The sequence below is a fragment of the Anopheles merus genome, chromosome 3R, assembly GCF_017562075.2.
Source record: "Anopheles merus strain MAF chromosome 3R, AmerM5.1, whole genome shotgun sequence".
Classification (NCBI taxonomy): domain Eukaryota; kingdom Metazoa; phylum Arthropoda; class Insecta; order Diptera; family Culicidae; genus Anopheles; species Anopheles merus.
Window position 1 is genome coordinate 38,667,345 of NC_054084.1, and position 25,295 is coordinate 38,692,639.

General features: G+C 40.9%; 1 protein-coding gene across 1 annotated transcript; it reads left to right on the plus strand.

Moving 5' to 3' along the window:
• Nucleotides 1-7,728: 7,728 nt before the first annotated feature.
• Nucleotides 7,729-24,732, plus strand: LOC121595658. Its single transcript, XM_041919792.1, has 4 exons — nt 7,729-10,171; nt 10,511-10,638; nt 19,498-19,745; nt 24,219-24,732. The coding sequence occupies exons 1-4, from the start codon at nt 7,729-7,731 to the stop codon at nt 24,730-24,732; spliced, it is 3,333 nt and encodes a 1,110-aa protein (XP_041775726.1).
• Nucleotides 24,733-25,295: the final 563 nt, after the last annotated feature.

A 25,295-nucleotide genomic window follows, 5' to 3' on the forward strand; every position in this document is an offset into this window, starting at 1 on the left:
TTCACTTTCCTTGCAGTACTGTTAAACATCCCGCCATCTAAACTTTCCACATTTATGTTCTTAGCTTTTCATATGATAGGCTGATGTACGTAGGTCATAATTTCTCAAAATAATTCCAGCTAGCTTATCTTTTGAACTAGAAGGTAATACACAATTTTAGTTTCATTTACTAAGAAACAGACAACTTTACGAACAAAATATTATACAAAAATAGTGTAGACAAAGTGAACTTGACTTCAAGAAAGACAAATAATCCAGCAGCAATCCAGCAGGCTACTACATAACGGTTTAATCCGTTTCAGTCACACTCGTTATGCCTTAGCCGCTTTTCCATATAATTTGTATAAAAAGTAAAATAATTGGTGTCACTTCTTCAGATGTGCTTGTGTAAAGGATAAATATGCATCTGTTGACCTGAAAAGTCTCATCTAATAACTGGAATGAAAGTTTTAGTGAACTGTTTTTTTTTTAAATAAACAAATTGAAGAATCATTGAATTTTTCAATGGCAATAAACACTCATCAACCACACCCTTGTGCAAAACGCATCGACATGACGCTTTTAATATATTTTTTTCCTTGTACAGATACTCTCATCTGTCTGAGCGATAAGCAAAAAAAACACTCTATTTTGTTATTCGAAATTGCCCATTTCACTATCCGTTTTCCCTACTTAAGTGCCTATGCAACAGCCATGATATCGCAACCACACTTCACATTGCATCATTTGATTAACACGCTCTTGGGCATGAAATTCATTTCATTTTCACTCCCAAAACTTGACGACAGCTTCATTGCAAGGCACTTTCGCCAACATCGTTTGACACAGTTCAGCTTTAACTCTACAGGACGTGTCGTTTACACGTGTGATGACATCGTGCACGCGTTCGCATACAGCAGCTTCCATAGCCTTTGCAAGCTTTATAGTCTCGTTTCAACCATCTCCCCCCCCTTCCCAAAAAAAACCAATTCGTGGGAAAATTGGATACGCTAAGCAGGTATTTTTCCATTGCATATTAGCTGTGTTCTAACGTCTTCTTTCTGGATTAGCTATCGCTCATTGCACAAGATAGTGCCCGCGGACGGAAGTTACTTTTTCCTTATCGTTAACCATAACCGTTAACATACAGATTTCACTACACAGTCAAACAAAAAGATAGGTAACCCAGCGCCGGAAGCAGGATGGTGGAGTGGTGCAAGTGTTGTGAGCCATGTTTGCGAGACACATGAGTTTACGTTGGTCTGGCGTCATGTAGTTCCAATTCAATCTAGTAGATAAAATCTCTACAGATTCTCACACTGATTCTAGCTGAAAGAGTAACGGTGAATGACGAAAACTATGTGAAGGGAGGGGGGAAGCGTCATTCGCGAACTGAAGGCGCCATACAATTTGCTGGAAGCCAGGGAGCAGCAGGAAACTCGCGGCCCAAAATGTCCTAACAAAACATGAGCTTTCCAATTCAATACCAAAAATACCACAGGGCACTCTAAAGAGTAGGTTTAAAACGCTGGCACAAGTGGTCTCGTGTATGGCCTCAGTATGTCTGTACTTATTCTTTATCAAGAACAGAAAGCATGACCAGCTACGCTTGCACGTTAAAACAAGGAAGTTGGGTCGGCCTACGACGATGAGTGGAGCGACGGTGTAACATTTTGCAGATTTGGCTACACAAAAGAGATCATTGAAATTCACTGACTCACTTCCCAAAAAGATGGAAGGCGAAAGCACAGCGGAAATATTTCTCTCTCTCTTTCTCTCTCTCTTTCTCTCTCTCTCTCTCTCTCTCTCTCTCTCTCTCTATCTCTCTCTCTGTCATTTTGCCTCCATTTTTCATGGATGATCCCAAAGACGGATGATCTGCCGCGAATAGGCATAGATCTGCCACAAATAGAAGAATAAGCGGAATGACACGCTACACGCCGTCTCTCAGCCGCTGGACTTTTATGCCGGTTTGTGCATTCTTCCGGACGACATAATTTGCTTCATCTGGTAATCATTCGTCATCGGAATAATCTTGGAAAGAAAAAATTAGCCACTCTTTTATTAATCGTGCTCCGACCGGTGCACTCGCGCTTCCGGTTGGCTTGCGACTTGCGTTTCCGGTACTGTGTGAAATGTGGATTAAGATCATGTGACTCGGATTGAGTGTTACAGTGGGTTGTAAAGAAATTTTTTTCCTGGTTTGTTACATTAGCCTTTTTCCCCAGAAATGATTTATTGGTATTTGCTGCTTTATTGAGTAGTTTCAATAGTTTTCAGGCTGTGCAATGAATGGTTTTAAATTTATCGTGAAATACTTGTTGTTTGTTCGTTTGTGACAAAAGCACAATTTGCGATAATCGTAAAATGTGTTTGCGACAGACGCAGATATTGGTTTTAGAAAACCATTCGCAGTTTTTTTGGCAATAATCGCAGAATATGTTTGCGATAATCGCTGATATGTTTTATGACAATCGCATAATATTGTTGCAAAAACTGCAGAATGCTTTACCAGAATCGTATAATATTTTTGCGACAATTGCAGTTATTGTGTGCGACAATCACTGATTGATTCTCAAAGCCTCATAAATTCATTGAGCCAGTCCATAGCAGCCATCAACGCGACAATCACTGGTTATGTTTCCAGTTATTTGCAGCATGCAAAAAAATGGAGGATGCAAGCAAAAAACCGAGCAATACATCAAACAAGCGACGACGATTTTGCCAGCGTCAGTTTTCAGTGGGAACACCACCGCCGTCATGGTGGCGATCAACATGACAAAACGAATACTTTTTAATAAAGTAATAAAAAATAGTCCCCATTCAACAACGGATCGCGAGGAAAGGTGCCAGTATAATGCGTTACCATTGCTCACCATATTAAATATTCATAATAACAACAGCAGCCTGCAGCACACCATTGCAAGGAGGGAGACTAAACTGACTGAGCACACGGAATCGATTGGCATGGATTACAGCATTGTAAAATGCAATTGGGATTTTTTCTTAATGGTTGAATAAATCAGCTCAATCGCCAGTCCATAAAAATCAATGGTAACCACTAAACCAAAACACACTTCGGTTATGGATGGCTTACGGTTGACTAGCCCAAGGTATACGTCTAGGCTCGATAACGTGACCAAATCCTGAGGAAGGAGGGCTCGGGCTTGTAAAAAATACCGTTTTTAAATCGTTGTCGTAGGTAAATGCTGAACTAGGCGAAGCTATACACTAGCGGGTTGGGTTGGAAGGTCATTAAATTTCCACATTCTTTATTGCATCTCGTACTGCAGACGGCTGCAGGCGGCCGATATCAACAACAGGTGTCGACCAAATCTATCAATCGGTTGGGTTGGTTTGTTGGTTGCGTATTTATATTTTTCCCACTCATTTGGGAAAGTTTAGTCTTGATAGTGCTTGTAGGAGTAGATTTTGCTTTGTTTTCTCTAAAAAACCATTGCATCGATTCCATCTTATTTTTAGTGCATGGGATGATGCCACCGCTTTAACAAGATTTTACTCTTGATGTTTCTGTACAACTTTGTGGTTATATCGTCCCACTAGTGACTTTTGAATTGCATTGTGTCATTGTTTAATTCCTATTTCTCAACGAATTCACTAACCACTCTTGGGATCCATTTTTTATATTCCGTAATAATTCAGTTTGTTCGTAATCGGCCCTACGTTGTTTTATTTTTTTTTTAGCCTAACGGACCTAATACTAATACATCGACAATTCAAACGCAACGCTAACGCTTCACCCAGTGAAAATACGCACACAATATGCTGGATGAACGTAGCCCTAGCCGTCAAGACGCAACAATAACAACAAACGTGAACACAGTTCATTCCACCGAAGTTCTGTTTCAAACACGACCAAATGATTTAAGATTACTATGAAGTTTCCTCAACTTGTCTCAATTTTCTTGATGTAGAGTGAGCCAGAGCTTTATTTTACTAGTTTTCTTTGCTGTATTTTTGAAGGATAGAAAATAAGCAGCGCTATCAACATCTTTTGATAGTGGACAAAGAAAAACCTGACAATATAATTTTAAAGCATGTTACTTTTATCTTCCTTTGCTTCGTTCTGCGCTCTCAGACTTCCTGTGGCCAAAGGTTGGGTTAATAAACCTGCAATAAAGCGTTGGTATGGTGCTTTAATAATGTATATTCTAAGGACCGAGTAACTACACAGATTTTCATAACAACGGGAAACCGTAAACGTGATTGAATGATCTGCTTGCAAAAATAAAGTGTCTCGCAAGGTTTCTGATTTGTTGTCATCCTTAATCGAGTAACGAGTGTTTTGAAAAGAGCTGTAACAACTGAAACAAATATTATCATTACGTCAATTACCTAGTACCAATTGTCAGACAGTCCTTCTCTTAAGGATGGATTTTTGTCTGAATTTACTGAGCAAGGAAGCTCACAGCAGGAAAATTACTTTGATGAGCGCCTGGCACCACAAGTTGAAATAGAAATGTACTCAAAACAGGACACCGGAATCAACTCAAACATAATGGTAGGTCCTGCAAAATCAAAATTAATGTTGGGTGGTAAAGCATTTCAAAATTCAATTTCTGTCAGACAGGTTTGGTCTCTCTTTCTCAGAATGATAGGATAGTTATGAAACGGGGAACACTGGCGGAACAGGAAAATGACAGAAGATAATGCATTCCATAAGAAAGATTTGCTCCTATTGCTTTACGATTGGATTTCAAGAAAAAGTGTGTTGAGTTTGAAGCATCGTTTATATACTTCAGTTTTATTTTACCAGTTTACCATATAAATGTCATGGTTGAGATTAGTTAAAAAGCTAGTAAGTTTATGAAATTTAAAATCATAATAGATAGGCAGCCACTTTCCCAGAATCGATCGAAGAGGAACGATAGTTTCAGTTGCATAGATATAACGGTTGCTTTACTAGATTTTATGAGTATTCTGCTTAGTTATAGGTACTATTTGACAAAATGGTCATGAAACATTCAAGAAAACCACCATTTAATGTCATTTTGACAATCGCTACGAACGCTCCCGAATTTGGTCAAGTATGAGAAAGTGGCTGACGGCTTATCTTTCTATATTCTTGCCAAAAATCATTTCCATACTTAGGTTATTGATTAATACTGACTCTAAATTATCCAGAATATTTTATTTAAGACTCTTTTTCGATGACTTTAACTTTTAACATAAGATTATCCTTATGATGTATAAGGCATTCTTGAAATCTCCCTATACAAAACGAAGTAAGAGGTGACGCTCACGTTACGCTCACGTCACGCTCATAGGTGACGCTTGCTCACTATAGGATCTTCCTGAACGAAAAAGTTACTCACTATAGAACGGTTTTGCTAACCAACTATGGGTGCTTGGATGATTTTTATTTCTTTGCGGTGTTTCCATTCTCCGAGACAACAAGCAATGGTAGAGTGATTGAATCATTGATATATTCAGATCAAAAGACATCATTGTTTTATTCAATACAAAACTTCTACACCAACGTTTTCAAAGTGTTTATGTGAAGTTCATCGTAGCATGGATTGATCGACTTAATTTTTTATGGAAATAAAAAAATAAAACAAAAGAGAGAAACAGTTATGAGCAATGTGTAAAAAGACGTGACATACTAATAAAAATAATATCTTTTGAAAAAAGAGTATGTCAATAGTAAAAAAAAGTTTTTTTAGAATTATTCCTCATTTATATGCATCGAAATTTTTGATGATAAATATGGTATTGAAATTGTAGAATTTTGAGATGCTTCTGTCAATCTTTCACTGATTACCGTCGAAAATAACATTTTCTTCTTGAAAACAAACAGTCTAATCACGTAGTCTATGGAATCAAGCTGATTGTCAAGAAAGTCTATGAAGTCTTGAAAAGAAACAGTCTAATCAAGTAGGCTATGGAATCAAGCTGATTGTCAAGAAAATATAATTCATGTAAATTGACGACATTCAAGCATATTGTGAAATAATTGTTACAAGATTTCTTAACAAGATTAATTTTTAACAACAATTAAGTGTTGGAAAAGTTTCTAAGCAGTGGACGGGTAAGCATATACATCACATTGAGAGATAAGGCCTCACAAGTAGTTCAACGTTACTGTTCGATTTTTAGAATATGAGTGCTGAGCCATGTCCACAGGACTGGAGGGTAAGATATGCAACACCTCCCGAAGAAACACCTGATGCAAAAAAGAAACGTCTACAACGCAAACGACAGGCCGAGTGCCGTCATCGTCGAGGAACAATTGATGATACTGCCGGCCCGGAACCATCGGAAACGAGGACAAACGATCGTGACGAGGAGCCGTGTCCTCAGGACTGGAGGGTAAGATATGCAACTCCTCCCGAAGAAACACCCGCTGCAAAACAGAAACGTCTTCAACGTAAACGGCAGGCCGAGTACCGTCATCGTCGACGGACAGTTGGTGATACTACAGGTCCGGAACCATCGGAAACGAGGACACATGATCGTGAAGAGAATCCTTCCTCACATGAATTGCAGGTTGCTCCATCAGAAGATACGCATGCTGCTCGATCACATCTTCAGATTTATAGAGAGATAGTAAGTAATTCATATGTCAATCTTTTGCAACAGCTAAAAATAAGAAAACTTATTAATCTTCACCATAAGCATCAGACAGAATTCGTTCTCCCGCTTCGCCAACGATGGGAAGCCTTTCGACGGAAACGAATCCAAAACAAATACGGAGCACGAACACTAAATACTGGGCTCGGTTATCATGATAACTACAACTACCCAATACGTCATAAACTGAACGCTCGCACACCGTGCCCATATTGTGCGGCAGAAAAATGGGCTGGAGAGACTGGAACATTGTGCTGTAATGGTGGTCAGGTCATTTTGCCACCATTTCAAGAGCCTCCAACTGAGCTATCTGAACTGTTTGACGATGCAGAATTCATGCGAAATATTCGTGTATACAATAACGCATTCGCCTTTACGTCCATGGGAGCATCAATACGTGCAAATGATCATGTGCGTCAAGATCGCTCCGTCGCCAACGGTAGAGGTGTTTATACGTTCCGTATCCAGGGTACTCTGTGCCATCGAATCGGTGCACTTGACCAAGTCCCAGGTCATGCGCCAGCTTATGCACAACTTTATTTCAACGACACGCGTATAGAAGAGAATCAGAACAATGTTATTGAAGCACGAGTTGCTTTGAGCAATAAGCTGGATCGAATGAAAGTGGCAATTCTACAGCGTATGTTTGATGCCAATAACTCCTTGGCTCACCTGTTTCGTCACGCATATGAACGTAAAACGCTACAACAAAATGTCCAGCTACACATTCACGCCCGCTTGCCGGGCCTCGATCAGCGTCGCTACAACAGACCAACCGCCGATGAGGTCGGTGGCATATTCCTTTATGGAGAACAAGGACAGTCACGTGACATCGTTTTACAATGTCGTGCTTCTGGCGACCTCAGCCGTGTTTTCGAATCACATCAACTATATGACCCACTAGCCTATCCGCTCCTGCATCCATACGCAGAAGTTGGGTGGACATATAATATTTTAAAGAGAATGCGGCGTGATCGGGCACAACGACACACACGAACAGGTAGCCGCAACGATGATGAACCAGCCGACGGTGAAGGACAAATGGCAGTTGGAGAAAATACCAGATCACGGCAGATTACGCCTCGAGAATATGCCGCTTATCGGATGTGTACAAGGGCCGGACAAACATCCCTAATCCATCGTGCAGGACGCCTTATGCAACAGTACGCCGTTGATCAATGCTGTAAGATCGAAGAACAGCGGCTCAAGTTCCAACGTGAACATCAAGCACAGCTGCGTGCCGATGCATACGCTGGCATAATGGATTTTGCTGGTCCAATCGTCAATCCGTTACCGGAAGATCCGCTCGAACACGACCGAACACTTGGGCAAGCGGGCACACGCATTATTCTTGCCCCATCTTTCCCAGGAGGCGAGCGCTATATGCGCGCCCAATATCAAGATTCGATGGCCATTGTGAGAGCTATTGGAAAGCCAGATTTATTTATCACTGTCACTTGCAACCCGAAATGGGTAGAGGTATCGGAAGCTTTACTTCCACGACAACATGCCGCAGATCGACCAGATCTGACGGCCCGTGTGTTTCGACTGAAACTAAAATCTATCTTGGATGACCTTTCGGCTGGAGTTCTTGGTTTAGAGATTGCACGCATTCATGTTATTGAATACCAGAAGCGTGGCCTTCCCCATGCTCACTGTTTGCTGATGCTTGCTGAAGCGGACAAGCCACGATCGGCGGATGATTATGACCGTTTAGTCTCTGCCGAAATCCCGGATCCAGAAAACGAACAACTTTATCAAACAGTACGCATGTGCATGATGCATGGACCATGCGGTAGATCGAATCCGGATGCACCGTGTATGAAAGATGGTGTATGTTCGAAAAGGTTCCCGAAAAATTTCACCAATGAAACAAAACAAGCCGATGACGGTTATCCAGTATATAGACGACGCAACGATGGACGTACTGTAACAGTAAAGGGTGTACACCTGGACAATCGTTATGTTGTACCCTTCAATCCGTGGTTGTGTCATAAATACGATTGTCACATAAACGTCGAGGTATGTTCGTCGGTGGCCAGTGTTAAGTACCTTTACAAGTACGTGTATAAGGGACACGACCGAGTAGTAATTTCGCCATCTACATCATTGAACGAGATACAAGAATATCTTGATGCTCGGTACATATCAGCATCTCAGGCCATGGCAATCATCTTCGGTTTCGAGATGCAGGAAAAAACAGTCACTGTCGTCGTACTACCGATACACCTCGAGAACCAACAGGGAATCGTCTTTAATTCGAACGAAAACATCGAATCTGTCATCGAACGAGGCCACCACACAATGCTAACGCGCTTCTTTCAGCTGATGGCAAATGATCCTTCCGCGCGAAATCTCACATATCAAGAGCTACCGACGTACTTCCGATATGCCAAGCCAACTCAGCGACTTCCATGGCATGAAGGCTCAGGATGCCAGTGGATTCAACGCATTCGTGACGCAAGCATCGTGATTGGTCGTATGGTATACTGTCCGATGTCGCAGATGGAACGGTACTGCTTGCGGTTGATGCTGTGCTATCGCAAGGGCCCAACTTCATTTGAAGACCTTCGGACGGTTGACGGTATCGTTTATGCGTCTTACCATGAAGCAGCTACTATGGCTGGGCTACTACAAGATGAGCATGAATGGGATCGGGCAATGCAGGAAGCCTTTTCGTTCCATATGCCATCTCAACTGCGCCATCTGTTCGCAATCATCCTGTCGCAACAGCCACAAAATCCTCGCCGCCTGTGGGAGTCGTACGTGTTACATTTATGTGAGGATTTCCATTGGCAGCATCGAGAGCGTTATACAACGCAGGACTCTGATCAAAACATGCTGCTACGTACACAGGAGCAATTTTGTGCTCTGCGCGTCATCGACAGATATTTGCGTCAAATGACACCATCAAAAACGCTGACCAACTTTCCAGACATGCCACAATTGGCTGATTTTCAACATCTTCCGATGCACCTTCAATCCGATCAGCATAACGATGTAAATTCGCACATCGATGCAGAACGTTCGTATAGCTTCAATGTACTAGACGAAACGCTTGCATCGATAAATCTACTGAATTCCGAGCAAAGAGTGGTGTACGATATTGTCACTGCCGCGGTAGATCGTATCGGACCAGAGATAGAAGATTTTCCAGAAGAGCATCACAACCTTTTCTTTCTGGATGGTCCTGGTGGTACCGGAAAATCTTTCCTCTTAGAGAAAATTCTGGCGTATACGAGGCGGAAGTCAAAGATAGCACTGGCTCCAGCTGCGAGCGGTATCGCCGCGTTACTTCTGACTGGTGGTAGAACAGTGCACACAACTTTTAAGCTGCCACTGGTGCTGGACGAGTATAGCACCTGCAACATACCAACCCAATCGTCGCTTGCGGACCTAATGCGGCAAACCTCTCTTATCGTCTGGGACGAAGCTTCGATGAGCAGTCGCTTTGCTCTGGAAGCAGTAGATCGTAGCTTAAAAGACATTGTAGGTGTACATCGGCCGTTTGGTGGTAAGGTGGTACTGCTTTGTGGTGACTTCCGGCAGATTTTACCAATAGTTCCGAAAGGTACCGATGCACAGGTGGTTCAGCAATGTATAAAGAAAAGTCCATTGTGGAGGCTGTTTCGGGTTTTGCGGTTAAAAACCAACATGCGCGTTCGAACTGCGCCAACCGTACAGAATGCCAATGATCTACAACAATTTGCTGATTTTCTACTCTGCATCGGTGAGGGTCGCCATTCCACATATCCGGGAATGCACGCCTCTGTAGCAAAGCTTCCACACGATATGGTGTTACCCAACTCTTCCAGCATTGATGCCGACGTGAGGAAGTTGGTAAAGCGAGTTTATCCGAACTTACGGTGGCATTATCGAAAAGCAGAATATTTCACAGATCGAGCAATACTCTCACCAAAAAATTCTGATGTGACAGCTATCAACAACAGTGTGTTGGAACAATTACCTGGCCAGGTGCAGGAGTATCTTTCGGTAGACACGTTGGTCAACCCGGAAGAGCAAGAGGCGCTTCAGTTGCCACCAGAGTTTCTGCACTCTATTAATGTGAGCGGAATTCCAGTTCATTGTCTGCGGTTGAAGAAAAACACACCAGTACTGCTTCTGCGAAATCTTAACACCGAGAGAGGGCTATGCAATGGGACGCGTTTACAGATCATCGATATGAAACCACATTGCTTACATGCACGGATTTTAACTGGCAAACGGCGGGGAGACGATGTGTTGTTGCCACGTATCTTTTGTGATAGCAACGATGTAAACCTTCCGTTTCAAATTCGTCGCAAGCAATTCCCGGTCCAGGTTTGCTTCGCAATGACTATAAACAAGGCGCAAGGTCAATCCCTACACCACCTTGGTTTGTACCTACCCTCAGATGTGTTCGCACACGGACAGCTTTACGTTGCACTGTCGCGAGTGACATCAAGGAAGAACGTGGCGGTGCTGATAGTGAATCCCGATTATGATCTTGAGGGTGTCACAGTGAGAAACATTGTTTACCACGAGGTGATTGACTAATTAAAAAAGATTGATACACGAAAATAATTAATCTTAGTGCCCGTTATGTTTAAGGAAAGCCTGCTTTTAAGTCCAACAGGAACAATACAAATACTGGCATACTGGTAACATACATAACATCTTTCTTGCTTATTCACTTATTCAGTTAATAATATATTTAGTCGGAAATGAACTGTAACAGTTTGCGTATTCAGGAATTGTTACTTATCAAAATAAAACAGATAACAGATTTGATAACTCTGCATTTGCTATGTAACCCACTAACCGGGCCAAATTAACTAGTTATGATCAAAACAGAAAAAAACATCTAACGAGGATCAAATGCCTTGTGATTTGAATAATATTATTATATTGTATCCTTTATTGAATAAGATCGGACTGTAGCAACCAAAGGGATATAGTGGAGTTTATTACTCCCAACAAAAACTGCTATCCCATACATCGTAGTCGGGTTGTCATACACCGGTAGTGGGAACCAACACTTTTCCCAAACGGAACATAAATTGCTGACAGACGTAAACCATGAGGCAGATCTTTGAAAAGATATCCGAATACTTACCACGCATGTTAATCTCTTCATAGGTTTGATACAAATTGTAGTCAGAGAAGGTCTATTTGATATTTTGATATGTATTTTTTAAATTCCATTGGTCTTATGCGGCCTTCTCATAGATGAATATAGAATACGCCACTTATCAAACCTTTTTTTTTCATTTGAACGCGTAAGAGAATAATTAATACTTTTCACTTCGTTAATGGATATTACAATTTATTCAAAATAAGTTTTCATAGAACAGGTGCGGCGAATGCGGCCTCATAAGCACTACCTTAGGTAGCACAAAACAAATAAAACGCCTGACCGACAATTATTGCACGCATAATTAAGGTCGAACAGTTTGACGATCATGATAATGATGACACCAAAGCTCGCAAATTAAATGGAATGCTCATAGCTATACCTTCTTCCGGTGCCGGAATGTTATTGTTGATTGATTACTGATGCAAACACTATTTACTCGTGCATAGCATCGGGTTCAAAGAACATTTCCGCACGTATTAAGACGCTTCCGAGTACGATTGGTCGAGCAAATACTATTTGCATCATTAGATTCCCGATTGTGCATATCACTACGGTACACAAGAGCTGCTGTTTGGAGCATGGCATGCATAAAATTGTGCATTCACACATCTGCTGCTATTGCTTCTGATGCATCGGAGCATCATGACCGGGCATGATTGTCATCATCATCATCGTCAACATCTGCGCTTGGCTCAAGGTGTAGGTTTTGTTTGAACAGGAATACAATAATTTCCCCATGAATCGCTCCATTAGGCAGAGAGGATAAAGGTGAGTAGGAGAGAGTGTGAAGGGGGAAAGCGATTGTCTCGTTTTGTGTCGTCTCGTTAAACTGTGATTCCTGAAACGCCGCTCCAGAATTTACTGACTTTCTTCTTATCCTTTCCTCTCCCGCTCCTCGGAGTTTAGTGGCATTGTCGACGCATTAGCAACATTGAACAGGTAGCAATTCACCGGCGCCAAGCTGTGTGTGAATATGTGTGAATATGTGTGTCTACCATAGTGTTCGCATGCCCGTAAACCGTGATTGCGTTAGGCAAAATTTCCCTTAGCAAACGGGGACTGCCATAGCTATGCAGCTTATTTTTTCACCGAGTGGCAAAGTGAATTTGATAAAACATTAGGCATTGTGGAAAGGGCTTGTGTTACTGTACACAATCACACACAAGCAAGCAGCCCTGTTAAGAATGCCGACGTCAAGAATGTTGTCACCAATCGGCCGATGTCTCTCCGTTGCGTGAAGTACCAGCTATCCTAGAGGACCGAAATAATCATTGTGGCTGAAACAGTTTAATTCGTGACGATATCGGTGAGCTCGCATTCTGGTTTTGCTGCACTTCATTTACTTCATAGCAATGCACCATTTGCTCTATGAGCTGAATAACTACCTCTGCTTCGGCTGCCTAGCTGGCTCTTATTTAATCCATCGATACTATCTACTTCCAGACGCCTGTCAAGACGTACCAGGAAATGCTCCAAAACTCTATGCTGGATGATGATCCAAATTCCAACACAACACTCGCCAGCAGTAAACTGAGCGAAGAGCTATGAACCTGGAGAAACTGGGACGATAGGGACCACGGAACAAAGATGTGCAGGAGCTAGCGAAGCTGTAGAGTAATTATGAATTGAGTGGGTACAATATCAAAAAATCAATTGGTAGTTTAACATGAGACGGATTTCCCGCCCGCGGAGCTGCTGTCTCGTGAGCATTATGGATTAATTATGCACTGTATGCAGTGATTCTGGAACGTGCTTGACATTTCACACTGATTTAGTTAGCAATAAGATGATCCGAGAGTGAAATGCATAAGCAAAAAAGCCAAAGGTGTGGTGTCCGTGTAGCTTCTTGTTGACAGTTGGCAGTCAGGGTATATATATTTTAATACCAGCTGCTAACGCAACTGTTATTTGTATCTACGTCAAAGGGGTTGTTGAGCTCGGACACGCCATTGAGGTGATTTAATCACCGTTCTCGAGCTGGGCTAGTAGTTTATAGTATGGACCGGTTAGTGCTGGTAATTAAAATGTTCAATCAGCAAGCTCATAGTCTACTTTTCAGTGTTAACTCAACGACAATTCAAGTGTATGTTTCATTTTTAGGACGCTCATTTGCATGGATGTTAAGAAAGGTTGCCTTCTTCCAATAGAGTTTATCAAGGTAAATTGTGAATCCTTTGGGAAACATAATTCAGTATGAATTTTTGAATTTCAAAATAGGAATGCAATTGGTTTTTTCCTGTCGAAAATGTGGTGATGATGTTTGTTTTTTTTTTAATTTTTGTTGTGAAATTCCGTACGTCGCTTGGACGGTGATAAGACCATTGAACCACAGTTATACTGTAGATTTTCTTCTACATCACTGGCATGTGCAGATGGATTTTGGTTGATTATTTGTCTTCACTATCAACGGGTTACTGTTTCTGAAAATTTTGCTCTTTCATCAATACAAAGTCAGCTTAAGCAGCTCGGGTTGATCATGCCTGTATGCCTAGTTCGGGTGATCATGCCTGTATGCCTGTGCTCGCCGGAAATTATGTTTCGCCGCAAATGGAGAATATGTCTCGTGGAGCATCGACGCATAGTAGAGTAAGTAAAAGGCGTGTTGTTTGAAATGTATAGCTCGTAGATCATTCGAGATTCTTGTTCCTCACAAAGCTATTGGTATGTGGAGTCCGTTCTGTTTTCCGTGTTCCTAGAACTGTCGGTTCATTTTATACTAGGAGCCAGTGGCAATTTTAACGGTAAGCAAAGACGATCTGCATATTGTTTTGATGTATTTTCCTTGATATTTGCTGGATGATAAGCGACAGAAAGAATACAAGTTGCTACTATTACGTACGTAAAAAAAATCTGAATTGTTGATTGCTGGTCTTATGCCAGTAAATTATGAAACTTACACTCAGGTGCGTTAGCTACAGTTATTTTAAGCGCTGAAACGTGTATCGACAACTTTTTCCCTAACCTTTTGTAGATCATGAAAAAGGGGTGCCAATTGTTTGCTCTCGCAATGAAATTCTTAAAGTAGATCTGACTACATAACCAGTGGCTAGAATTCGATACTACATTTGCAAACGAAATATATCGGCACATCGGTAATGAAATACGCCACACGCAGTAGTATCGTCCGCTGTCATTTTCCCAGCATAGTGGCAAATAGACTTTACGAAATTCGAAATTTTACAACGAACAAAGACAACAAAAACAAACTCGTTGTCCTGTGGAACCTCGATGCAATATTGTACCATATGAACGAAATGCACAAACTATGTGTTGTGTTACTAACAACATTAATTTCACGATATTAGTACAACAATGGTCAAAAGCTTTGAGGCATGCATGAAAAAACATGTAGAGCTTGTTCGTGTGATGGTCTAGGAAGGATAAGTGGTTCTTGAAAACTTCAAAAACATTTACTGTGTGCTAGTATGCACAAAGGTATCTGACTGCATACGTCAATGGTATTCTACACGCTGGATTAGGTTTGATGTTTCGTTCGATGGTTGATAGAGCGCTGCCCTAGGTCAAGGTCTATGAATTTGTTGCTCAAACAGTAGTTGCCAAAATATATAGACGGAATGTCAAAGTCAGGAAGATTTTAAGCCACATCGGCAAACTAAAACGGATGTAACATAATTTCGTTTTAACGTATTTTTTTGGGAAAACTTTAAGCACAGTTTATGAAACAAATATACAAATATGGTTCTGTTGCATTTTTGTAGATGCTGCTGCAACATTTTCATAGATTATTTAACGCCCTACATTGTAGAAGAAGGCATAAGCCAAAACTTCCACGCGCATACATCATTAATAAAGTAAACTCACTGTTGCATCACAATCTCAGCTAAAGCTAACTTCAACAATGCAATATACAGTTAGTTTTTATTTGAAAAGAGAATCAATAAGATCTGTTTTTTGTGATTAACTACATTTTCATCATAACCAAAACTATGGTGTACCAATTTGACATCGAGCTATCTTTTAGAACACCAATGACAGCCATTGAAGACTTTCGGCAGCTCCTAAAACCACTGATCTTCTACTCGAAGGCTACAGGAGTATAAATATGAACAGTCACGGGAGAGATTTTGCGATTGGAGTAACGATGTATTGTAAATACAAAACAATTTCGAAAACATTCATCATATTTTGACACGTCACAAAGGGCCTGAATTTCCCAATGGTTTGAAAATTTGTTGTGGTCCTTAAACTTACATTTTTCAAAGCTAGATACAGTATTTCCAACAGTATTAAGCAATTGAAGAATTAGTTCATACATCATTTGGTTTTCCGAAACCATTTTCAATCATACAATTTATCGCGCGGAAAATTTCAATTAATGTAGGATTGATAACATTGCACTTCTTGTTTTAGCTATTGAAACTAAAGATGCAAATAAGTTTCGCATTGGAGCTAGGCTCTACTTTATGCAGTGTGGATGTGTTTTGAGAATTATAGTTGTTGATTGATCCTCTAGGATTAGTAAGGAACAAGATTAAAATAACTTTAAAACATGAATAGACAAACCATGTACCGTTATGATTAAAATTACGGACAAGTTTAAATTTCGGACATTTGGCAAATATTCATTGAACATCTTTATACCCAATCCCTGGACATGCTGCTTTTTAATTTTATATAATTTTCGTGATTTATTTAATTAAATTAAAAATGTGTCAAACCCCCAATAGCCCCTGATGTCACAGTATTTTTCTGTCAGTCAATTCACTACCATATTCTATTGATATTCCATATTAATGAAAACATCGATATTAAACAACAACAGACAAAACTACACCATCAACAAAAAAAGCAATATAATTTAGGTTTTGTTTGATTGTTTTTATCATAACAGACTGATTGGTATCCAACATATTTCTACTTTTACGAAATGGTCGTCCAACCATCAGGGTTGTTTAATTGAAAAGTGACTCAACAGAATTTTATCAACAGAAGTAATAAGAGGGAATGCTTAAAGCGAAGGTCATTTATATTTATTGTTAATACTTCTATTTCTAAATGATTTTCATGACAGAGATGATGAAACATCGATTGTATTTAAAGCATCAGAGTTCAGCAAAACAACCAATGGAATACATAAAAATATCCTTAATAGTGTCATTTTGCCGCGCTTTCCCTTAACAATTATCGCCGTTCTCTACTTCCAAAGCATATGCCCGTGGTCGTGTGTGGTTCGTGGTAGTACTAATTGAATTATGGGCCACTGGGCGCTAGGCTGTACTTCAGTTTGCTAAAGTTGATCGGTATCGGTTAACGTTCGTCCTTTTGCTTCGATTTTAGTGTGGCTTTTATCGGTAACCGGTTTCGTGCTTACATTGTGCTCGATGATCACACCCGAGCACCAACAATTTTGTAGCATTGCTGAATTGAGAAGTGCTAATGGATCGTGAAATATCGAACGTCCCGAGCTGGAACCACCATTCGCTCCAGCACGACCATTCCGATTTGGTCTAACGAATGGGATCAGACCATTGACACAGGTACAGCACTTGAAGCAATGCCCAAGGGCAGTGGGAAATTGACTTTTAATCTAACCGCGTAGCAACTGGGTGTGCGCCACGCGATAGAGCGTGCGGGTCGCACTAGGCGATCCATTCCCACCGTCCAAAACCTACTCTTCTACCTACTGCGACGTAACTCAGCTTAGAGCAATTAATCGGAGATGCCCTCGAGCAGCATACGGAGCCACTTCCGGGAAGTCCAGCAGGCACACGGGCTGGTTCGCTGAAGATGATGATGATGATTCCGCCTCCACTTCACCACAGGAGGATGTCGATGGATCTCGTGGGTCGGTAAGCACGCAGGTATCGGTCAGCAGTCAGCTACTCCAAAGGGCACAATATAAATTTGACGAGATATCGTAAGTACATGGAAAGCGTGGATCGTAGTCGTCGTTTACTCCTGAAGCTCGCCTGTTTACTCACTCACCTGGTCGTGCCCAACTCCAACTTTTTTTTCGTTCTTGCTTCACTGCCGCTCAATAAACAACCCTGGTTGGTGCGGATATTACTAAACCTATTGGTAGCACAATCTACCACTTCCTGGCTGACTTTCTGCCCGACCGGTTCCTGTGGGGGCTGTGCCAGAAGCTGATACGCGAACCACGTGTGCTAGACTATCTGCACACGTTTTGTCGGACGTGCTTGGAGCAGGTTGCCGCGACGGTCACGCACGGTTCTGGCAGCGCGTCAATGAAAATGGCGGCTTCGGTTGGGACCGTAAGTTGTGAGCCTCATTGGTCAGTGAGTGTATGTGTGTGTATGTGTGGTTAAGTGTGTTCGGTTGTTGTACAACGCATATCAGTTTGCCGGCTGGTGTACGATAAGCAAAGATTTATTGAGGCCACATGTGGGGCACGTTTTGTGTTTGCTATGTATGCCTTCGGTCGCTCACTTGTCTGGTCGTGGAGAAGAGTGCAACGCTGATGTGTAGGTTTTTTGTTGTGCTGTTTGCAGCAACTAAACAAACACAATTGTGACTATTATTCTTTGAATTGAAGGATCGTTAGCTTTTTTGAACTAGTTACCTTAAAGTGTGCTGAACCCTCAACTCTTACATAAGGGTGTCGAAGTAGTAAAGCTGTATATTTGAAAACAAGTACAACTATAAGTATTGCTTGAGTTTTATTATAAATAAAGTTTTTAGTTTGTTCAAGTTGCACTTCGTATCAACAATAAAAGTCTCAGTTTTCTTCTCCCTCTTGTTCTTCTTCTTTGTCTCAACAACCGTTGCCGGTCAAGGCCTGCTTGTACCACGAAAGCGTTTGGATTTCAGTGACTAATTGTTATTCCCTATAGCTGGATAGTCAGTCCTACGTATGGCGGCACAATTCATTTGCGACTTGAACCCATGATAGCTGGTTTATCTACAGTGATGCGTAACTTATAAATTTGGATGTCTAAATATGTAAATATGATATTTATGCTTTATTTTAACTTTGGCATGTGTAGAATAAAATGCAAACACTTCAGTGAAATACAATTTTACGTTCATGAGTAAAGTATAAAACGTTCCGTCACGTTTGAACTAAGCTAATAAAACTGATTTTTTTTATTAAAACTACAAACAATACAACTATTTATCAAACAAGTTGGCGCTACAGATGTTTATGCCACTACTGATATGAAATGAAATATTAATCAATAAAAAAGAGAGAATTATATCTTTTAAACTATAACAACTGTTTGTGATCGCCAGTAAAGCCAGACAAGGTAAAGTATGCTCGTCATTGCCCTTGAACGGTAGCCCTTTTCTTTAATTGCATGCTGTTGCAGATGTTGTAAATCAAAAACACTTTTAAAGAAGTTAAGTATCAGAAAAAATCACTCCCTTCACTTTTACCTGCTACAAAATTGTAGTGAACAATGAAAAGAGAACGGAAAATATATCGTCATGTGCTTGGTTGAGTAACGATAGCCTTTTCATGTTTTTCAGTGGATTAGCACAAAATATGGAGAATAACTGCTCGTGTGAAACGCCACGATCTTCTTAAAGCCCATCCACGCAAAATGAAACGCTCACAATTTGCGTCACATTTAAAGCGACATCGTCTCGTTGTCATCGGGCAAAGATGACACACATTTCTGGTGAACATATTTCTAAGAGAAGCGCACCAAGCAGGTGTCATCGTTACCAGGCGCATCCTTCAAAAGTGTACGCATACATATAACACCACGGCAATGAATGGATGAACGATCGATGTGTGCTGCACGTCCCTCAATTTTGTGTCATCGGCAGCACTCAAAGACCTTCTCCATTTTTATGTTGGTTTTCTTTTCCTTTTTAAACAGTTCAGATACAAAGTTAAAGCTAGGGTAATACATGGTGACAGGGAAAAAGGCTGTCCCACCTGTAACCATCCAACGGAGCTGCCAGCGGAACCGGGCGGTATTGGCCAGCTACCGCAGCAATTTGTGGTGGTGAAGGAAATCGAGAACATCATTTCGCAGCGGGCTCTTCTCGGTATGGTTCGCACACAAATTTTGCACCATCATCAATCGCATTTGCTCGGTGCACGTTATGTTCTGACGAAGTTGCAGTAAGTCATACATGACGAGGAAGGACGAGAAGCGGGTATATCCCATGGTAAGATTGAAAGACAGCGACAGTGAAAGGGTGAGCGACTGAAGGGGTGGTTGAATATGGTAACCATACAGGCGGTGGAAACTCAACGGATTGGGTTCGAGAGTGGTGGGTTTAGTTTTAATTTAGCATGTGATGCATGATGTGGATTCCTACAAAATAAATTTATTATTCAATGCAGACTATGTGTTGTTGGAAAATAGTAATTTCTAGCGTTAAGGAACTTTTGGAGTTGTTGATCATCGTCGATCATTCTGTTAAAATGATGGTTGGAAAGCAAATTTTCTTCGGAATTTGATTTGTGAGTTCTACGTTCAAAGCAATATTTAGGTATGTGAGAACTGTTCCAAAAATGCACATAAATGTCCGAAAATAATCCCTGATCAATCGCGGAAAAGTTTTGGATATAATTTTGCGTGGGCTGAATATTTACCGATGTGTTCGAATTTCCAAAGTGTAAGAGAGAGTGTATTCGTTATGTTACCCTATTTTTTTTTTCTATGATTGCCACTCACGCGCTAATCATCATTTTCTACCGAACTCATTTCCACTTCATGAAACTCACTGTCATCAAGTTATCATTTGACATCCAAGCGTAAACATCAGCGCCAAGCGGCAAGCCTGTTTATTAATATTTAAGGAGTGTTTTCATGTTCATATCTAAAGGACGTTTGCATGGGTTTCACGTTGACCTTTGTTTGCTGATTTATAACTCTGGTAGATAACATTATCAACTTATTTAATTATCAGAGATTTCAACGAAAAATGCTTTGCCACTGGACGAAGAGATGGTCTGGATGAGAATCTAGTCCGTCCGGTATCAGAAAAATGGAGTGTGACGTAAAAATTATGTTCCCGCTTAGGTTGAGTATCACGTTTCTCGGAGAATGTTTATGATAGAAATGGATAATTTTTATTAAATATACACTTGAAACACACGTAATTAATGAAACATATGTTTTTTTTTTATCAGAAATAGTGAGTATTTATTTTTCGAACTGATTCAAAATTTTAGCAAAAAGGCAGTTTTGTTTCTATTCTTGGTAATTTTGAAAATTTTGTTTATTGCTTCTTTTCCGCGATTAAATAAGTTTTTTTACTTAAGCTATATTAATAGCCATAGATAAGGTTGATAAGTTTTGAATTTGTTCTTTCCTTTTTTGTAGATAACAATAATTTTTACCAATATTATTTATTCGAGATAAAGATGCTCACATAATCAATGGTACACGTGCATTTTTACATTTTGCACTAGTATCATCAAGGTTCAAGCAGCCAAAGGTGGATGGAGGAATGGATGCTAGAAAAAAAAAACATTTGTACTCGCCCTCTAAATATTGCGCAATATACTAAGCATATTGCGAATATTGCAATTGAGTTTCTTATTCTCAAAGTTTTCGTTCGATATGTTGATGCCGAGATCCGAGTAAAAGCAAAAGTCCTTAGAAACAACAATGCCTTCCACATTCACCGAATCAAATACGTTTGCCAAGATGGAATATGGTATGGATTTAACAGAAGCGTTCAATAAAAACACCTCTAATAATAACTAGCCACTTGAGCACCAAATGCATCTGAAAGTTATGTTTCCACTCTGATAAACTTCAGCTATTCGTTTATCGCACTGCCAATCACTTTATTCAAACAAGTTTTGATCAGCAAAAAAATAGTTATTTTAGCAAACAGTTTTCATACATTAATTTGGCCAAAGTTCGCCACCTATCGAATAAGCCACATATTTAATAAGTTACATCGAGGTTTTTCTGTTTCATTTTTATGGAAAAATGTACCACTTTAGTTTTGTTTTATTTTCTATACCACTAATCTTTCATCATCACTTCAATGTCAATCCAATTTGATTCAAACGGGGTCAGCGGTCAGCGAAACTAATCTCAACCGCAATACTGTCCCCTCAGGACCGCGCCTGCTTGTGCTCCACATGTCACTGTGCTTCCAGTCACGATGTTTGTCACCGTGTTTTTTGTGCGGCCAACTTCAGTTTTGTTCGCTAGCCGTCAGTTTGCATGTTATGAAACGTTATGGAATTAAGTTTCTCGCTGCTACAACACTCATCCGACCAAATCCCTTATGAAAATACTCGCATTTTAACACAGCGCCACCGAGCGCAACAGTGTTTTTACACGCCTTGCTCGAGTTAAAAACTAATTCTATTTCTCATGTTCATGTTCACGCCTCACTGGTTGGTACCCGTTAACTCCTCACCCCTGATGAAATTCAAAAACATCTACATTTCTGTTTCAATGTATGGCATTTGTTTTTAGCAACCGGCAACCGTATCCTGTCAAAGGTGTGCATTGAAGCTGTGCAACTTTTGCGAGGAAGCACACCGGCGGCAACCAAAGCTGATGAAAGTGCGGACCCGACGGACACCGCTCATCCCGAGGGAGGGCAACTCGGTGCTACGCTCGATTGCCACCAGGTGATCTGCGGTGAGTGTAGCAGGCTGCTGCACCGGGACTATTTGTGTGGATTGCCATCTGACAGACGCGTCCCGTTGAGGGCTATGTGCTTCAGTTGGTGAGTAGGTTGAACGGCTTGACCGTACGAATCAACAGCCGCTGTGAAACGCTGATCTACGCTAAATGAGCAGATTGATAACATTCGCCAGACAAAAATGGAGATGATCATGGCCCAGAAGTTGGATCTTGGAAAGTGCTGAAGAAAGAGAACAAGAAACCGGGGCTTCAGAAGTTAATTGCAAATTATTAATTAATTCAAGAGATCATTGTGGAAAAACCGGTTACACCGGACTTTCAACGACGTATTGGATTGCTGATACGATACACCAACCCGTATGGTGAAGCGGAGTAATGCAAAATGAAATTGTAATCTAACAATCCATTTCCTGAACCAGTTTAGTGGAGTTTTTCCGCTTTTAAATGTTTGTAGTAAGGAAAAAGCTGGGAAAATACTTTCAAATGTGCTTTTTTGTACAGAGATAATCCTGTGGTTTACTTCAAATTGTGAAAACCATTACGCGAAAGTTATTTTTCAGCATGATAAGGATACAATGGTGATGATGACAGCAAACGTTAATTTATGTTAGCTTAACTTGTATGTGGAATGAGATAAAAGTATAATTACAACTTCTTTACACTCATTATCAAGTTAGGTGCTGTTGATGAGCTTAATGATAATGGGAGTTATATTTGTGATTATTTGTTGCAACCATTTGAGAGCCATTTTTACAACGGATCTTACGATGTAACTTTGTATGGATTATTGGTGTTGTTTCCAGCTCAAATATAAGTATGTTTTCTGAAATATATTGTGTTTTCTTGTTTTTTATTAGTGAGAATGTTTAACATGTCTTTCCTGTAAAACCCAGGCATAAACAGGAAAACGTTCGCTGCAATGCACGGATAGTTGATAAAACACAGGCACGCTGGGTATAATTTAAGAAACCCCTGTAAAAAACCCAAACCCGGAAAACCAAACGAAAGCTCACATTTGACATACATCTGGTTGCCAAATGTGTCACAACTTTCACACCATATTTGTTATAAATAAAGCTCGAACTGATGGCAAACTCACCAATTTGCAGATTTCGCCGAAGGCTCTGCCCAATTTGATAACCACTTTTGGTTATCAGCTGTTCAGTCAGTTGACCGATCAGCATTACCCTTATCGAAGTAAAGTGCACGTTTGCACTAGTTCCACCCAACTTCTCCCACGGTGTCCGATTCCGCCTCGGTCATCAACTCGACGCGCAAGGTCGATCCAGTCCGCTATTCCGCTGACTTAGCAAGTGCTTCTTTCGAACTTTGCGTAAGTGTGAACGGGTTGACGTAACCGATACGCGACGAATGTGTATAAATTTTGATGTCGCGTTCCGTACGATTCCCTTCCTCGTTCCACACCCTTTCACTGCGCTCCGCGCATTGACTCACCGAAACGGTTTGAGAAGCGCGGCCGAACCTACCACACTATTTTAAGTTGATGAGCATTATATTGGCATTTTACTATCTGCGGTCGTAATGGTGTACAACCCTTATTATCATAACACTTCTGGGACAGACATGATTCATAATGGAAGTGGGTGTGTTATCATGCACTTTTATACAAATTTTCGAGTTTCTCCCTTTGCAAATATTGTGCATGCATTAGAATGAAAAAAAACACGCCTTTGTAACTTTATTTTCTACAATGTGGGATAAAAATGTGCACTTAATCTCAGACAATCGTTGAGAAGTGGATAAAAATGTGCACAAAAAAATGCACTGGAAAACTTAAAAACTGTTCTAGTTTGTGTCAAAACATTTGCCAAAGGTTTCTTAGGAATTGAAACTCCAAGCAAAATGGGAAATTGGGACATAATTGTTTTAAATTGTTTTTTTTTTTGCCGGCAGATTGACGTTCCGAAAACTCGAGAGCCGCAATCGAGTTCGTGAAATTTACTCTTCGTCAGCGTGCTGCTGAAGCGGTTCGAACAGAGCCAGAAGTCGTTTGGAACGCTCGATGGTACCATTACCGATACAATGCAATTCGTCGCCGACAAGGAAGCACCGAATGTGCGGGTGCCAACCAACGTCCCGATATTTGGCATCGTTATCACCCACAGAGTAGGCCCACAGAAGAGTGCCATCGAGCAATCGGCCGGTGATCTGGCTACCCTGGAGGCACACAAGCTGGTCTTGCAGGACTACGAAGGTCGTCGGTCGGGTCACGGTGGCATTACGGTGCAGACGGATCTCCGCTCTCGGGATGACGATGATCACTCGGTATCAATGACCATCGCTGACAATCGGGACGGGTCATATGGGCTGACGTTTGAACCGTCGCGTCCCGGTGTAATGCATTTGATGCTTTTCGTTGACGGAAAGTTGTTGGAGGTGTGTCTGATGTGTCGATTATGCTCGCCGGTGTTGCGTACAATTGATGTGACTTTCTTCGCTGCCCAGAACTGCCCAGTAGTGCTGTGAATCCACAAACTTCGACCACACTAGCAGCGGCACTGGTCGTGTTGCGGAAAAAAGCTACGAACACAACTCGGGAACGCTCACCAATGCTTATACCGCTTCACGCACACCAGGAGATTCATTTTTTTATAAACGCAACCGGCGGTTTGTAAACATTCATCATTTAGTGCTTGTTTATAATGCGACACTGGCTCGACTCATTCGTATGCAACACACTTGATGCAATAATTGTCTATCGTCAATTTTTCTTGTGTTGAAAGCTCGATATGTGGCAATTTAATATCGCAAAAGTTCGTGCCGCGAAATAGAAAGAATTATTGTAGAATAAATGTACCAATAGTGGTGTAATATGTGGGGGTACCCATGTGCTTGAATAGGTTTAAAGTATCAGGAAGTTAAATTCATGAATGATGTTTTATCTTCGCTATCTCCACCACTTTTGCCATAGAACACAAATTTACGCAATAATACATATTTTACTGACTTCGTTGTTCCTATAATGGTGGTATGGTTCCTATAGACACTGAAATGTTCCTATAGTGATGGTAAACAAGGATACCTAACAC

What these genes read in the sequence shown, in the direction of transcription:
- LOC121595658 (XM_041919792.1), top strand. Translation starts at nt 7,729, where the DNA reads ATGCAACAGTACGCCGTTGATCAATGCTGTAAGATCGAAGAACAGCGG. An exon ending in AGTTTCTGCACTCTATTAAT is followed by an intron (nt 10,639 to 19,497) that starts GTGAGCGGAATT and finishes CTTTTTAAACAG; the next exon opens with TTCAGATACAAAGTTAAAGC. An exon ending in TATGTTCTGACGAAGTTGCA is followed by an intron (nt 19,746 to 24,218) that starts GTAAGTCATACA and finishes ACTCTTCGTCAG; the next exon opens with CGTGCTGCTGAAGCGGTTCG.